Source organism: Musca autumnalis, unplaced genomic scaffold (assembly GCF_047663935.1).
Source record: "Musca autumnalis isolate F117 unplaced genomic scaffold, ASM4766393v1 scaffold_2, whole genome shotgun sequence".
Taxonomy (NCBI): domain Eukaryota; kingdom Metazoa; phylum Arthropoda; class Insecta; order Diptera; family Muscidae; genus Musca; species Musca autumnalis.
The window spans coordinates 171,987,561-172,005,216 of NW_027411755.1; the positions used below are offsets into that span (position 1 = coordinate 171,987,561).

The 17,656-nt window shown below is 42.2% G+C and overlaps 1 protein-coding gene and 1 pseudogene across 1 annotated transcript in view; one reads left to right on the forward strand and one right to left on the reverse strand.

The window, feature by feature from the left end:
- The window catches only part of LOC141394849 (cadherin-related tumor suppressor-like), an 869,985-nt gene that overhangs the window by 744,211 nt on the left and 108,118 nt on the right, over window positions 1-17,656 (reverse strand). The window contains exon 3 of the mRNA XM_073969866.1: window positions 4,363-11,651. Within this exon, the coding sequence (XP_073825967.1) occupies window positions 4,363-10,971 (6,609 nt within the window). The 5' untranslated portion in view covers window positions 10,972-11,651. The remainder of the gene's footprint in view (window positions 1-4,362; window positions 11,652-17,656) is intronic.
- LOC141392449 (cadherin-related tumor suppressor-like) lies at window positions 11,067-15,392 on the forward strand (annotated as a pseudogene).

The window sequence follows — 17,656 nt, forward strand, 5'->3', positions numbered from 1 at the left end:
AAAAGTGCTTCTCTTGATCCTTTCTGAAAGAAACGGTGCTTTTCTTGACCCTTTCTGAAAGAAAAGGTGCTTCTCTTGACCCTTGCTGAAAGAAAAGGTGCTTCCATAGTCCCTTTCTGAAAGAAAGGACGCTCCTATTGACCCTTTCTGAAAGAAACGGTGCTTCTCTTGACCCTTTCTGAAAGAATGGGTGCTTCTATAGACCCTTCCTGAAAGAAACGGTGCTTCTCTTGACCCTTTCTGAAAGAGAGAGTGCTCCTATAGACCCTTTCTGAAAGAAAAGGTGCTCCTATTGCCTCTCTCAAAGAAAGGGAGCTTCTATTGACTCTCTCTGAAAGAAAGGGTGCTTCTATTGACTCTCTCTCTGAAAGAAAGGGTGCTCCTATTGACCCTTTTTGAAAGAAAGGGTGCTTCTATTGACTCTCTCTGAAAGAAAGGGTGCTCCTATTGACGCTTTCTGAAAGAAAAGGTGCTTCCATAGTCCCTTTCTCAAAGAAAGGGTGCTTCCATAGTCCCTTTCTCAAAGAAAGGGTGCTTCCATAGTCCCTTTCTCAAAGAAAGGTTGCTTCCATAGTCCCTTTCTCAAAGAAAGGGTGCTTCCATAGTCCCTTTCTCAAAGAAAGGGTGCTTCCATAGTCCCTTTGTCAAAGAAAGGGTGCCCCTATTGACTCTCTCGGAAAGAAATGGTGTTCATATTGACGCTTTTGGAAGAAAGGGTGCTCTTATTGACGCTTTTGGAAAGAAAGGGTGCTTTTAGTAGCCTTTTCGGAAAGAAAGGGCGCACCTATTGACCCATTCTGAAAGACGCTTTTGGAAGAAAGGGTGCTCTTATTGACGCTTTTGGAAAGAAAGGGTGCTCTTATTAGCCTTTTCGGAAAGAAAGGGTGCACCTATTGACCCATTCTGAAAGAAAGGGTGCTCCTATAGACCCATTCTGAAAAAAGGGTGCTCCTATTGAGCCATTCCGATAGAAAGAGTGCTCCTATTGACCCATTCCGATAGAAAGGGTGCTCCTATTGACCCATTCTGAAAGAAAGGGTGCTCCTATTGACCATTCTGAAAGAAAGGGTGCTCCTATTGATCCATTCTGAAAGAAAGGGTGCTCCTATTGACCCTTTCTGAAAGAAAGGGTGCTCCTATAGACCCATTATGAAAAAAGGGTGCTCCTATTGAGCCATTCCGATAGAAAGGGTGCTCCTATTGACCCATTCCGATAGAAAGGGTGCTCCTATTGACCCATTCTGAAAGAAAGGGTGCTCCTATTGACCCATTCTGAAAGAAAGGGTGCTCCTATTGATCCATTCTGAAAGAAAGGGTGCTCCTATTGACCCATTCTGAAAGAAAGGGTGCTCCTATAGACCCATTCTGAAAAAAGGGTGCTCCTATTGAGCCATTCCGATAGAAAGGGTGCCCCTATTGACCCATTCCGATAGAAAGGGTGCTCCTATTGACCCTTTCTGAAAGAAAAGGTGCTTCCATAGTCCATTTCTCAAAGAAAGGGTGATCCTATTGGAAGAAAGGGTGCTTCTCTAGACCTTTTTTGAAAGAAAGGGTGCTTCTCTAGACCTTTTCTCAAAGAAAGGGCTCTTCTCTAAACATTTTGTGAAAGAAATGTTGATCCTATTGACCTTTTCTGAAAGAAATGGTGCTTCTCTTGACCCTTTCTAAAAAACGGTGCTTCTCTTGATCCTTTCTAAAAACGGTGCTTCTCTTGATCCTTTCCGAAAGAAAGGGCGCTTCTATTGACCCTTTCTGAAGAAAAAGTGTTTCTCTTGACCCTTTCTAAAAAACGGTGCTTCTCTTGATTCTTTCTAAAAACGGTGCTTATCTTGATCCTTTCTGAAAAAAAGTGCTTCTCTTGATCCTTTCTGAAAGAAACGGTGCTTTTCTTGACCCTTTCTGCAAGAAAAGGTGCTTCTCTTGACCCTTTCTGAAAGAAAAGGTGCTTCTCTTGACCCTTGCTGAAAGAAAAGGTGCTTCCATAGTCCCTTTCTGAAAGAAAGGACGCTCCTATTGACCCTTTCTGAAAGAAACGGTGCTTCTCTTGACCCCTTCTGAAAGAAACGGTGCTTCTCTTGACCCTTGCTAAAAGAAAATGTGCTTCCATAGTCCCTTTCTGAAAGAAAGGACGCTCCTATTGACCCTTTCTGAAAAAAACTGTGCTTTTCTTGACCCCTTCTGAAAGAAACGGTGCTTCTCTTGACCCTTTCTGAAAGAAACGTTGCCTCACTTGACCCTTTCCGAAAGAGAGAGTGCTCCTATAGACCCTTTCTGAAAGAAAGGGTTCTCCTATTGACTCTTTCTGAAAGAAAGGGTGCTTCTATTGACTCTCTCTGAAAGAAAGGGTGCTTCTATTGACTGTCTCTGAAAGAAAGGGTGTTTCTATAGACTCTCTCTGAAAGAAAGGGTGCTCCTATTGACCTTTTCTGAAAGAAAGGGTTCTCTATTGACACTTTCTGAAAGAAGGGGTGCTCCAATTGACCCTTTCTGAAAAAAAAGGTGCTTTCATAGTCCCTTTCTCAAAGAAAGGGTGCTCCTATTGACTCTCTCGGAAAGAAATGGTGTTCATATTGACGCTTTTGGAAAAAAGGGTGCTCTTATTGGCGCTTTTGGAAAAAATGGTGCTCTTATTGACGCTTTTGGAAAGAAAGGGTGCTCTTATTAGCCCTTTCGGAAAGAAAGGGTGCACCTATTGACCCATTCTGAAAGAAATGGTGCTCCTACAGACCCATTCTGAGAAAAGGGTGCTCCTATTGACCCATTCCGATAGAAAGGGTGCTCCTATTGATCCATTCTGAAAGAAAGGGTGCTCCTATTGACCCATTCTGAAAGAAAGGGTGCTCTTATTGACCAATTCTGAAAGAAAGGGTGCTCCTATTTACCCATTCTGAAAGAAAGGGTGCTCCTATTTACCCATTCTGAAAGAAAGGGTGCTACTATTTACCCATTCTGAAAGAAAGGGTGCTCATATTGACCCTTTCTGAAAGAAAAGGTGCTTCCATAGTCCATTTCTCAAAGAAAGGGTGATCCTACTGACTCTCTCTGAAAAAAAGGTGTTCATATCGACCCTTTCGGAAAGAAAGGGTGCTCCTATTGACCCTTTCTGAAAGAAAGAGTGCACCTATTGAACCTTTCGGAAAGAAAGGGTGCTCCTTTTGACCGACTATGACTATGCTCCTATTGACAATTTCAGAAGGAAAAGGTGCTCCTATTGACTCTTTCTGAAAGAAAAGGTGCTCCTATTGACTCTTTTTGAAAGAAAAGGTGCTCCTATTGACTATTTCTGAAAGAAAGGGTGCTCCTATTGACCCTTTTCGAGAGAGAAAGTACTCCTATTGACCCTTTCGGAAAGAAGAGCGCTCCTATTGACAATTTCTGAAAGAAAGCGGGCTCCTATTGAACCTTTCAGAAAGAAAGGATGTTCCTTTTGACCGATTCTGAAAGAAACGGTGCTACTTTTGACCCTTTCTGAAAGGAACGGTGCTACTTTTGACCCTTTCTGAAAGGAACGGAGCTTCTCTTAACCCTTTTTGAAAGAAAGGGTGCTCCTATTGACAATTTCAGAAGGAAAAGGTGCTCTTATTGACTCTTTCTGAAAGAAAAGGTGCTCCTATTGACAATTTCAGAAGGAAAAGGTGCTCCTATTGACTCTTTCTGAAAGAAAAGGTGCTCCTATTGACTCTTTTTGAAAGAAAAGGTGCTCCTATTGACTCTTTCTGAAAGAAAGGGTGCTCCTATTGACCCGAGAGAGAAAGTACTCCTATTGACCCTTTCTGAAAGAAGAGTGCTCCTATTGACAATTTCTGAAAGAAGAGTGCTCCTATTGAACCTTTCAGAAAGAAAGGATGTTCCTTTTGACCGATTCTGAAAGAAACGGTGCTACTTTTGACCCTTTCTGAAAGGAACGGTGCTACTTTTGACCCTTCCTGAAAGGAACGGTGCTTCTCTTAACCCTTTTTGAAAGAAAGGGAGTTTCTATTGACAATTTCGGAAAGAAAGGGTGCTCCTTTTGACCCTTTCTGAAAGAAACGGTGCTCCTTTTGACCCTTTCTGAAAAAGATGGTGCTCCTACTGACCCATTCTGAAAGAAAGGGTGCTCCTGTTGACCCTTTCTGAAAGAAAGGTTGCTCTTATTGACTCTTTCTAAAAAAAGGGTGCTCTTATTGACTCTTGCTAAAAGAAGGGTGCTCTTATTGACTCTTTCTAAAAAAAGGGTGCTCTTATTGACTTTTGCTAAAAAAGGGTGCTCTTATTGACTCTTTCACAGATCGTTATGGGTCTTTTATCACCTAGTGGTATTCATATAAGCTTATATTTTTTGTTTTGTTGTAATGTGCTACATATGTATGTATATTCACTTACCTTAGTACTTGTGGTCCTTGGACTGCCGCCGAGAGCAATTGCATACACCTCCACTTCATAGGTATCAGCACCAGCTTCACGATCCAATTCCTTGGCAGTTGATAATATTCCCAATCTGGTGTCGATGTCAAAGAGACGTTCATTTACCAGTAATTTAGACGAATCACTGTTATAAACACCCGACGTACTTGCCGAATTCGATGCACCCGACGTATTAACCGCTGTTATGTTCGTAACATAATATTCAATTTCCGCCGAATTTAAACGAGCACTAACCGTCAAAATACTTGTACCGATTGGTTCATTTTCATACACCGAACCACTTTGTTCTAGTTGATCAAACACGGGTCCCATTACGCCCGAGGGACTTGTGGTGATAATTGTTATATAAGCATCCGAACTTTTACGTTCACTTTGTACAGCCTCATCGGTGGCTTTAAGCGAGAGTTGATAACGCACTTCCGGTTTGGCAATGGGTTTGCGTAGAGTTATGGCTCCCGTATTACGATGTAATTTGAAAAGATCCAGATGGCCAAAAACATGTTCATAGGTAACAATGCCATTACTGGAGGAATCAGCATCGGTGGCATGGACATGCATGATCAGGGCACCATCACGATTTTGCGAATACATTTGTTGATTTTTCGATGGCAATATAGCAGCATTCATGGAAACAAAGACGGGAGCATTGTCGTTGATATCTTCCACAATGACGGTGACAAGTTTTTCGGCAGACAATTGCATTTCGGGTTTTTGGGCCTGATCAGTGGCCACCACGGTAAGGCGAAAGGTATCTATGGTTTCACGATCAATTTCACGTAGGGTATGTATTACCCCTGTTTGGGTATTGATGCCAAAGTGTCGACCTCCAGGTAATTCGGGATCTTGTTTGGTAATGCTATAGGTGACATTGCCGTTTAGCTCTGAATCGGGGTCCTCTGCGGTAACTGTGACAATGGGGGTTCTTAAATCAATGCCTTCTTTAATTTGCCTTACAATGGCGGTGTTGGGAAAACTGGGCGGATTGTCGTTTTCATCCTGGACATTGATGGTGAAAATTGTGGTGCTTGAGAGTCTGGGCGAGCCACCATCGGAGGCTGTAATGTTGAGGTGGTAAACTGTGGTCTCCTCATAGTCCAAAGGCTTGTGTAGATAAAGTATGCCACTGTTTGGATCAATGTGAAAGGTGTCTTTGCGATTTCCGGCCGTTAGTGAAAATGAGATTTCCGAATTTATGCCCAAATCGGAATCTATGGCCTTGAAACGCATTAGTTCTGTGCCCACGAGGGAGGTTTCTAGTACCGTGATTTCTTGCAGCGAATCAACAAATCTGGGCGCCTCATCATTTTCATCTAGCACCTCAATGGTCACCGTGGTCGTGGAATTCAATTGTTGGCCCTCTATGGCAGCATCTTTGGCCATAACCAGCAGTTCGTATTCATCCTGATATTCACGATCCAGTTTGCGAGCCAAAGACAGTTGTCCTGTGGCATCATCTATGCTAAAACGGCCCTCTTGATTCCCCTTCACAATGGAATAGTAGACATCACCATTCAAGCCCTCATCCAGGTCATTGGTATAGACGCGCATTATCTGAGTACCCACCAAGGAACCTTCGGAAATTTGCACTCTATATGGAGCCCTTACAAACTCCGGGGCATTGTCATTGACATCGGTAATGATGATTTTCACTTTCACCTTGTCCTTGAGCCGGGGTGTACCGTTATCGGCCACAATCGCTTCGAGTAAAATGAAATTTTGATAACCTGCCAGTTGGCCGGAACTTAAAGAACCCGCGTTTCCTGCATTGGAGGGCATGCGTTGTATTAACTCCTCACGATCAAAGGGTCGCAGGGCCTTAATGAAACCGTTTCTTGAATCTATGGTAAATTCTTTGATGGGTGAAGCTAGGGTGAAAATTAGTTCGGCATTGCGTCCAATATCCTTGTCCGTGGCGGTTAATTTGCCCACAAAAGCATCGGCTGGCTCATTTTCGGGTAGGCTAAAGGTAAAGGAGCTGTTGCTGAACTGTGGAGCATTATCATTTTCATCTATGACATGTATTATAACTGGCACCTCTGCGGTCCGTTGGGGTTCGCCGGAATCTTGACATTTCACGGTTAGGGCATAGTAGTCCTTTTCTTCTCTATCCAACGGAGATCTTACAAAAAGATAACCATCGGGGAATATGCCAAATTTTTGGGCCAAGTTACCCTCTATGATTTCATAGCTTAAACGGCTGTTCATTTCCAAATCCTTGTCGTGGGCCTTGACGGAAAAGAAGCGCTCATTGACCCGTGTCGATTCAAGCAAAGAAGTTTCATAGGAGGTACTGTCGAACACTGGGGTGTGATCATTGACATCTGTAATGGTTATGGTAATGCTGTGCTTGCTGGCCAAGGCAGGCCTGCCATGATCCGTGGCCGTCAGCTCCAGTTGTAAAGATGTGCCCGGTTCCGCCTTTAGGGGTTTTTGTAAATAAATAACACCCGTCGAGGGTCCAATGCGAAACAACATATCCGGATTAAAGCTCAGGGTGTAAGTTATGCGACTGTTATTACCCGAATCCCTATCTCGGGCCCGGGCAATATACACCTCCTGGCCGACAGCGGCATTTTCTCTCAAACTGATTTCATCATCCCGATCCAGGGCAAACATGGGCCTATTATCGTTGACATCCAATACGGCAATGTGTACCAAACATTTGCCATAGGCCAGGCCCCGCCTAGCCACAACCTCTAATTGATATTGATTGCGGAACTCACGATCTATGGCCCGATGGGTGGTAATTACGCCCGTTTTCTTGTTTATGGCAAAATTACCCTCTGGATCACCAAAAACTATGCTATATTCCAGGGTCTCCGAAGAGGCGGACTGTTGTTGTGACTTTATTTGTACCTGGCCCACTTCTCTTCCCACCTGGGATGTCATCACTGCTTCACTGCCATTATCCTCCATCAACTGGAATTCATAGGTTTGCGAATATGAATCAAATTCCATGGCTTGTAATTTTTCCTGCATTATTATCTCCACCACAGCATCTTGTTCGCTTTGCCTTTCACCACGATCTTTGGCTGTTATGTGCAGCTTATACAAGGGCTTTGTAAAATGATGTAAAATATTTTCAATGTTTGCGGAGGAAGAGGACGCAGAGGAAGAGGAGGTGGAGGCGGATGTCGTGGCTGCTTTTATAACCTTAGAGCTGAACATGATCGAACCTGACCATGTATCGACAACAAATAAACCATCACCACCTGTATTTAAGGTATAAGTAATTAAGGCATTATCACCCTCATCACGATCGGTAGCAAAAACTTTTAATAATGGCCTTTGCAGCATGTTTACAATGTCAAGATCTTGTGAAGAAGAGCCAGTAGCAACACCGCCACCACCATTGGTGGCTGTTGTAGTCATTGTTGTTGTTGTGCTGCTGCCTGCCGAATTCAACGCCAACGCATGAAAATACATTTTTGGATAAAATTCTGGTGCATTATCGTTGACATCTTCTATGTGCAGATACACAGTGGCCGTGGATGATTTTGGTGGTATACCCTGATCACGTGCGATTACTAAAATTTCATAATTCGCCTGTAATTCACGATCTAGTGCTTTTTTCGTTGTTAATTGGCCCGTAAGTGTGTCTAGCTGGAATTGTTCAGGATATTTTCTCTCGCTGACACTGGCCAAACTGTAAGTCACTGAACCATTTGTACCCTGATCGTGATCATTGGCTGTTAACATGGCAATTAAGCTGTGGACGGGTGTTGCTTCACTGAGGCTGACATTTATGTGGGGTTGGGTGAATTGTGGTGCCTCATCGTTTTCATCTAAAATTGTGACTTTTAATTGGGTATAGGCCCATTTGGGATTGGGGCCACCATCCCGGGCCGAAATGCTTAGTTCCACTGAACCCTCCACTTCACGATCCAACGGGGCCTGGGTGGTTATTAAACCCGTCGAAGAATCAATGGCAAACCATTGATTGTTGTTGCCCGAAACAAAATCATAGAAAATCAAGGCATTCACCCCGGTGTCTTCATCGGTGGCAGCAATGGAGGCCACAAAGGAGCCGGGTGGGGCCAATTCACTTAAAATGGCAGTATATTCCGACTTTTCAAATACCGGTTCATGGTCATTGACATCATTGACGTGGATAATCAAATAAGCCGTTGCTGTACGTGAAGGTGTGCCCTTGTCCGTGGCCACCACGGTTAGGTTGTATTTGCCAATCTCCTCCCGATCCAATATGCCATTTACCCTCACAATATCAAAGGAGGGGGTCTTTTCCAAACGAAAATGGCCCAATTCATTGCCCGAGGTAATCATAATACTGGTCTCTCCATTCAAACCCTCATCCATGTCCACCACCGAAACGGCAGCCACCACACTGCCATTGAGGGCATTTTCATCCACAGTGGCAAAGGACCCGGTGGCAGGGAAGTATTGAAATCTTATAACAGGATCATGGTCATTGGTATCCAGCAAATTCACCGTAACATATGCCCTGCCATCCTGCCTGGGCGAACCATGATCCCGGGCAAATACCGTAAAAACACAACTTTTGGGACAAGAACCTCCGGGCCGCGAAAATGTGGGACAGGTTTGTTGCGGACAATTTAAATGCTCCGTTGTGGAAATTACTCCCGTCTCAGGATCCACCGTAAATTGGGTTTCCATCTCCGCCAAATAGTAGGTAATTTTGCTGTTATCTCCCAAATCCTTGTCCGTGGCCATAACCTGCAGCACCATGCTGCCCGGGGTCACGGATTCATTTAACGACACAATATAATCGCTGTGATCAAACACCGGAGGATTATCGTTGACATCTATGATGCTAACATTCACCTGCAAGAAACCATATTTGGGTGGGGTACCACCATCCACCGCAGAAATGTTCAGACGGTACATGGATCTCGTCTCCCTATCCAAGTCTCCGGTTGTTTCCAAATAAAGATAAGAAACATCGCCACTGGGATTGGTGGTAACATTCAAACTAAATTTGTTGTCAATATTCCCCTCCACAATGGAATAGTTTTGGCTGACACTGTTTATGCCCAAATCCAGATCCGTGGCTGCATCCAGCAGACACCTCGTACCCTTGGCAGCACTTTCGGAAAATGACACAGCTATACTTGGCTCCGGGAATTCGGGGGCATTATCATTAACATCCAACACCGTGATGCGTACCTCAATTGGATAGGTGGGTTGGGAGGAGAGTACCACTAAATCATAACGCTCCCGCATACCTTCACGATCCAAAACCATATTGGTTTTAATTTCACCTGTTACCTGGTCCAATGTAAATTCTCGGGGAGGTTCATTGAAGCGATATGTAAAATCCGGCCTTGTGGGTATGAAACCAACCACTGTACCCTTGGGTTGACCCTCCAGTACCTCGAATTGAACCCTGGTGTCCACAGCCCTAGATTGCATTTGTCCCATTGTACCATCGGCGGTGCGTCTTCGAGGAAATGCTGAGGTATAAGCATGGCGTCCAGAATTCGAGGCTAAAAATGTATACAAACCAGAGGCAGGCGGAGCAGGAGGTAGCATAGTTGGAGCTTGTTGCTGTATAAAACTAATACTTTGTGATGCTTGCGGTTGGGAATTGAGGTGATGATTTGTTGATAATGTGTTGCTGGTGGATGAGGTGGTGGTGGTGGCAGCAACCCCCATACCCATCACTGTTGTTAAAAGCATCAGGGCAGAACAAAAAATTGTTAGCCGCATCAAGACATGGTGGCTTAGTGGGCATGGTGTTAACACAAAAAGAGGTCGTCTTTGTGGCCTTGTTTGAAGCTTGTAATGATTATGAGGCTGGTGTTGATGGTCTTGGTCTTGTCGCTGTGGATGCTGTTGATGATGCTGCGGCTGCTGATGTTGCTCATGGTGATTATGATGATGGTGGCCCTCCTTCTGCTTGATGGCATTACAGTCTTTTGAAAGTTCTCCACTCGCTTCTTTACTTTTGTCCATAGATGATGACAATGACAAACACCTCCTACCTCCTCTTGGTCGTTTTGCGGGTTTTTGTGCTCCCACCGCTGCTGCTGCTGATGATGATAAACTATTTACAAATAATGGCATACAGACTTGGCCTGGAACATTAGCCACAGCCATGGCCTCAGTCGAGGGTTCGTAGGTAAAAAATGTGTGCTGCGTTGTGGCTTGCAAAACATCATTATTATCATAGAATTGCGTTGTTGTTGTCTGGAAATCACCGGGTTGATTTGTCATGCTGTTCCAGACTTTTTTACAAGACGTAGAATAATCAACACTTTTGGACGTTGGAAAACTAAGGCTGGCTTCTGGCTGCTTTTCAGTTACAGCCAATGCTGATGATGTTGACGATGCAATACCAACAAATGATGACGTTTGCTGCTTCTTTGTTTTCTGCACCAATGGTAGTGATGGCCCAGCAGCAGTAGTAGAAGTGTCCTTGTTGTTGTTGTTGCATTTGGCTTCTTCACCTTCAACATCACCTTGGCCAAGTGGTGCTGGTGGTGCTGTGGCTAGTGGTAGTTGTGATGGCTGTCTTTGGTCATCTGCAGGCAAATTTTTCACTTGTCTACGTTGAAACGTTAATGTCGACATTCTCATCATCTTCATCCCGGGTTTTCGGCGGCGGCAACAGGCAACTTAATGCTGTTAATGTCGCCTTAACCTTCAAATGCTAGTTGAAACTTCTCAACCCAACCAGGTTTATGTATGCGGCCAACAACAAGAGAAACGAAAAAACGTAAATGCTCAGTTACCGCCTTTTAAAGTCCTGGCTGACTGGCTGCTTAACACTAATTCAATTGGTGTTTTTTCCTCAGCTATGTAAGTTGTAGCAACAACAACAAAAATATATGTTTCTTCTTTTAATTTTTGTTAAATGTAATTTGCAGTTTTTTTCGTTCTTCTTTTTAAAGTTATATTTTTAAGGCCTTCTTTTCCTCAGCTAGTTGACTCTTTTGTTAAAGCCATTAGCGTTCGTTCCTTTTTTTGTAAACGAAAATTTGCTTAAAAAGCTTTAGCTTTTTTGCAAATTAGTTTCATTTTAATTTTTGTCCGTAAAAGTAACAACATTTTTGTGGCTGTTGTGTTCTTGTTCTTGTTGTTGCTTATTCATTATTTATGTTGGCATTTTCAACTGTTGTTGTTTTTTGTTCGGCCACTATTTGTTCCTTTCTACACATTCGTTAGTTAGTCAACTCAACTCAACTCTGCCCTGCACAAATTATCACTTAGAATTGCCTTTTGTAAGCAAGGCGTTGTTTTTCTTCCATAGCAAGCACTTCTTTAAGCTGTAATGAAAAAAAAAGAAAAAGACGAAAACTTTGTTTTAGTTTAGTTTTATTTGTTAAACATAAGAAGAAAATATTAACATTCATACCTATGTGTGAACGTAATTTGACAAATGGTTATAAATTTACATATGGGGCATTCCATATAGAAATAAAAAAGTTTTTTTTAAAAAAGTTTAATGTCTATATACAGAAGACATATTGAGATATTCTCTACACAGAAGACTTCTTCTTCTATATACAGAAAAAATCTTGAAGTCTTCTATGGCAAAAAATCTCTTGAGGTCTTCTATGGAGAGAAGAAGACTTCTTGAGGCCTTCTATTGGAAAAAGTCCTCTTCCAGAGATAGAAGACCTTTTGAGGTCTTCTATAGACAGAAGACCTCTTAAGGACTTCTACAGACAGAAGACATATTGCGATCTTCTATAGACAGAAGACCTATTGCGGTCTTCTATAGACAGAAGACCTCTTGAGGTCTTCTATAGACAGAAGACCTCTTGAGGTCTTCTATAGACAGAAGACCTCTTGAGGTCTTCTATAGACAGAAGACCTCTCGAGGTCTTCTATAGACAGAAGACCTCTCGAGGTCTTCTATAAACAGAAGACCTCTTGAGGTCCTCTATAGACAGAAGACTTCTTGAGGTCCTTTATAGGCAGCAGACCTCTTAAGGTCATCTATAGACGGAAGACCTCTTGAGGTCTTCTATAGACAAAAAACTTCTTGAGGTCTTCTATAGAAAGAAGACCTCTTGAGGTCTTCCATAGACAGAAGACCTCTTGAGATCTTCTATAGACAGAAGACCTCTTGAGGCCTTCAATTGGCAGAAGACCTCTTGAGGTCTTCTATTTCTATAGACAGAAGGCCTCTTGAGGTCTTCTATAGACAGAAGAACTATTGAGATCTTTTATAGACAGAAGACCTATTGAGGTCTTCTATAGGCATAATAACTTCTGAGGTCATCTATAGACAGAAGACCTCTTGAGGTCTTCTATAGACAGAAGACCTCTTGAGGTCTTCTATAGACAGAAGACCTCTTGAGGTCTTCTATAGACAGAAGACCTCTTGAGGTCTTCTATAGACAGAAGACCTCTTGAGGTCTTCTATAGACAGAAGACCTCTCGAGGTCTTCTATAAACAGAAGACCTCTTGAGGTCCTCTATAGACAGAAGACTTCTTGAGGTCCTTTATAGGCAGAAGACCTATTAAGGTCATCTATAGACGGAAGACCTCTTGAGGTCTTCTATAGACAAAAAACCTCTTGAGGTCTTCTATAGAAAGAAGACCTCTTGAGGTCTTCCATAGACAGAAGACCTCTTGAGATCTTCTATAGACAGAAGACCTCTTGAGGCCTTCAATTGGCAGAAGACCTCTTGAGGTCTTCTATTTCTATAGACAGAAGGCCTCTTGAGGTCTTCTATAGACAGAAGAACTATTGAGGTCTTTTATAGACAGAAGACCTATTGAGGTCTTATATAGACATAATAACTTTTGAGGTCATCTATAGACAGAAGACCTCGATCTTGAGATCTTCTATTGACAGAAGACTTTTTAGGGTCCTTTATAGGCAGAAGACCTCTTAAGGTCATCTATAGACGGAAGACTTCTTAAGGTCCTTTATAGGCAGAAGACCTCTTGAGGTCTTCTATAGACAGATAACCTCTTGAGGTCTTCTATAGACAGAAGACCTCTTAAGGTCTTCTATAGACAGAAGACCTCTTGAGGTCTTCTATAGACAGAAGACCTCTTGAGGTCTTCTATAGACAGAAGACCTCTCGAGGTCTTCTATAGACAGAAGACCTCTCGAGGTCTTCTATAAACAGAAGACCTCTTGAGGTCCTCTATAGACAGAAGACTTCTTGAGGTCCTTTATAGGCAGAAGACCTCTTAAGGTCATCTATAGACGGAAGACCTCTTGAGGTCTTCTATAGACAAAAAACTTCTTGAGGTCTTCTATAGAAAGAAGACCTCTTGAGGTCTTCCATAGACAGAAGACCTCTTGAGATCTTCTATAGACAGAAGACCTCTTGAGGCCTTCAATTGGCAGAAGACCTCTTGAGGTCTTCTATTTCTATAGACAGAAGGCCTCTTGAGGTCTTCTATAGACAGAAGAACTATTGAGATCTTTTATAGACAGAAGACCTATTGAGGTCTTCTATAGGCATAATAACTTCTGAGGTCATCTATAGACAGAAGACCTCTTGAGGTCTTCTATAGACAGAAGACCTCTTGAGGTCTTCTATAGACAGAAGACCTCTTGAGGTCTTCTATAGACAGAAGACCTCTTGAGGTCTTCTATAGACAGAAGACCTCTTGAGGTCTTCTATAGACAGAAGACCTCTCGAGGTCTTCTATAAACAGAAGACCTCTTGAGGTCCTCTATAGACAGAAGACTTCTTGAGGTCCTTTATAGGCAGAAGACCTATTAAGGTCATCTATAGACGGAAGACCTCTTGAGGTCTTCTATAGACAAAAAACCTCTTGAGGTCTTCTATAGAAAGAAGACCTCTTGAGGTCTTCCATAGACAGAAGACCTCTTGAGATCTTCTATAGACAGAAGACCTCTTGAGGCCTTCAATTGGCAGAAGACCTCTTGAGGTCTTCTATTTCTATAGACAGAAGGCCTCTTGAGGTCTTCTATAGACAGAAGAACTATTGAGGTCTTTTATAGACAGAAGACCTATTGAGGTCTTCTATAGACATAATAACTTTTGAGGTCATCTATAGACAGAAGACCTCGATCTTGAGATCTTCTATTGACAGAAGACTTTTTAGGGTCCTTTATAGGCAGAAGACCTCTTAAGGTCATCTATAGACGGAAGACTTCTTAAGGTCCTTTATAGGCAGAAGACCTCTTGAGGTCTTCTATAGACAGAAGACCTCTTAAGGTCTTCTATAGACAGAAGACCTCTTGAGGTCTTCTATAGACAGAAGACCTCTTGAGGTCTTCTATAGACAGAAGACCTCTTGAGGTCTTCTATAGACAGAAGACCTCTTGAGGTCTTCTATAGACAGAAGACCTCTTGAGGTATTCTATAGACAGAACACGTCTTGAGTTCTTCTATTGGTAGAAGACCTCTTGAGGTCTTCTATAGGTAGAAGACCTTTTGAGGTCTTCTATAGACGGAAGACCTCTTGACTTGAAGTCGTTAAATGAATCAGTGACTCCTGGAAGCATGGTGCTGCATGTTATAGCCACGGACAAGGATTTTGGAGATAACAGCAAAATTACCTATTATTTGGCAGAGACGGAGACCCAATTTACGGTAGATCCTGAGACAGGAGTTATTTCAACCACGAACATTTAAAATGTCCCCAACAGACCTGTCCCACATTTTTGCGGCCCCGAGGTTCTTGTCCCAAAAGTTGTGTTTCTACGGTATTTGTCAGGGATCATGGCTCGCCTAGGCAGGATGGCAGGGCCTATGTTACCGTGAATTTGCTGAATACCAATAACCATGATCCTGTTATAAGATTTCAATACTTCCCTGCCACTGGTTCCTTTGCCACGGTGGATGAAAACGTCCTTAATGGCAGTGTTGTGGCTGCCGTTTCGATGGTGGACATGGATGAGGGTTTGAATGGAGAGACCAGTATTATGGAAAAGACTCCCTCCTTTGATATTGTGAGGGTAAATTGTATGTTGGATCGAGAGGAGATTGGCAAATACAACCTAACAGTGGTGGCCACGGACAAGGGCACACCTTCACGTACAGCACCGGCTTATTTGATTATCCATTAAATGATGTCAGTGACCATGAACCGGTATTCGAAAAGTCGGAATATACTGCCATTGTAAGTGAATTGGTCCCACCCGGCTCCTTTGTGGCCTCCATTGCTGCCACAGATGAAGACTCCGGGGTGAATGCCTTGATTTTCTATGATTTTGTTTCGGGCAACAACAATCAATGGTTTGCCATTGACTCTTCGACGGGTTTGATAACCACCCAGGCCGCCTTGGATCGTGAGGTATAGGGTTCAGTAGAACTAAGCATTTCGGCACGGGATGGTGGGCTCAACCCTATTAAAAGTCACAATTTTAGATGAAAACGATGAGGCACCACAATTCACCCAACCCCACATAAATGTCAGCCTCAGCGAAGCAACACCCGTCCACAGCTTAATTGCCATGTTAACAGCCAAAGATCACGATCTAGGTACAAATGGTTCAGTGACTTACAGTTTGACCAGTGTCAGCGAGAGAAAATATCCTGAACAATTCCAGCTAGACACACTTACGGGCCAATTAACAACGAAAAAAGCACTAGATCGTGAATTACAGGCGAATTATGAAATTTTAGTAATCGCACGTGATCAGGGTATACCACCAAAATCATCCACGGCCACAGTATATCTGTGTATAGAAGATGTCAACGATAATGCACCATAATTTTGTCCAAATATTTATTTGTGGATAAATGAGCTAAGGAAAATGCTCTGCAGTGTGTTGTGTTAAGTGGGAAAGTAAGGAAGACCCTTGTGTGCACAAATATCATATCGCTCATTTACTCAAAGAGTAACACATTTAAAAAAATCCAGTTTCGAGAAAAATGCGTTTTAAGTTGGCGATTGAAATTTTACCTTCCAACTTAAAAATACCAATACACAAAAAATAAAATAATTACTTGGGCCATATTTTGCAAACAGCTAGCCAGATATCAGTGCTAAATTTCTGTGCAAGATCAAGCATGTTTTGAAGTGTTTTAGTGCATCATAAACTCCAAAAACCTTTTTGTTGAATTATGCGAAATCCGTAGTAAATAAGCTGTAACTCGATGAGTTTTAGAGATATTAGCGTGAAAATTGGACACAAGATAAAGTAGAAGTCATAGAAAAAATAGAAATTGCAAGCTCAGAAAACGCATTTTTTGAGTTATGCCACTCTTTGAGTAAATAAGCGATATGTAGGTATTCCTTTTTTTAGTGGCTATGAAAGAGTTCTGAGCCAACGGAGGATTTCGCTTGGCATTGCATTAACTGGTCACTTACTGGGTTATCCTAAAATCTGTAAGAACACGTAGTTCACCTGAGAGGAGTTTGATGAGAATCAAATGGAGACAAAAATATGTTTTATAAGAATTGGAGCCGATGACTAATAAAATATTTAGAATATAGCGATGCGGCTTTATTTGATGATTTAGGAAGCAAAGACCCAATCTGTAGATTTCATGGTTTAATTTTTCAAAAGCTGAAAAACACACACAAATTTAAGTAAACATATTTTGTGAGTCGCAGCCATTGAACTTCCCACTGTATTGGCCTCGTGTCTAATGAATTCATGAGACCCCACCGTGGAACCCTAAATAATAGGCACCTTCAACCATAAATAATTTCTTTACATATAGATAAGCAGTTTCATGCTTTGAAATAACTTTTTGTTTGGAAATTTCATGTGAAATCACCCACATGTACACCAATAAGCAATTGTATGTTGTCCTTTGTGTGCAACCATGAGTTGGCATTTGTGTTGATTATTCGTATTATGTGTTTATTTGTTGAGGCGTTTTCCTTTAATGTAAAATGTATGTTTGTTTGTTGTTTTTACTAATTTGTAGTTTGTCTTTGGCATGAGAAGAAAATTTCGGAAACGTTTTGCATTCGAAATGTATTTGAATACAGCTAAGGATGGGTGGTGGTTTAAATAATGTCTGCTAATGGTAGAGGTGTTTGAATCGGATAAAATACAAGGAACGCTTATTGCTTTTGAAACTACTATCCTTTCACACATTCTGAAAATTTCAGCCACATATTCTCAGTATGTTCCTACGCGCCGATCGAACTCAGAAACATAAGGGGATAGACGAGTTACATCAAGTTAAAAAAATCGAACTGCACTATTTGATATTATAAAAAAGAGCTTTGAATTTTCGGGAATGTTCGTGTAAAATAATTTGTTTATAATAATAATCGTTCTACAAACATCTAAGACGGGACAAGGGACACTTCTCTTATATCAATGAGTGCACCTCGATTCATATTAACTCAATGATATGGGAGCTAATATTA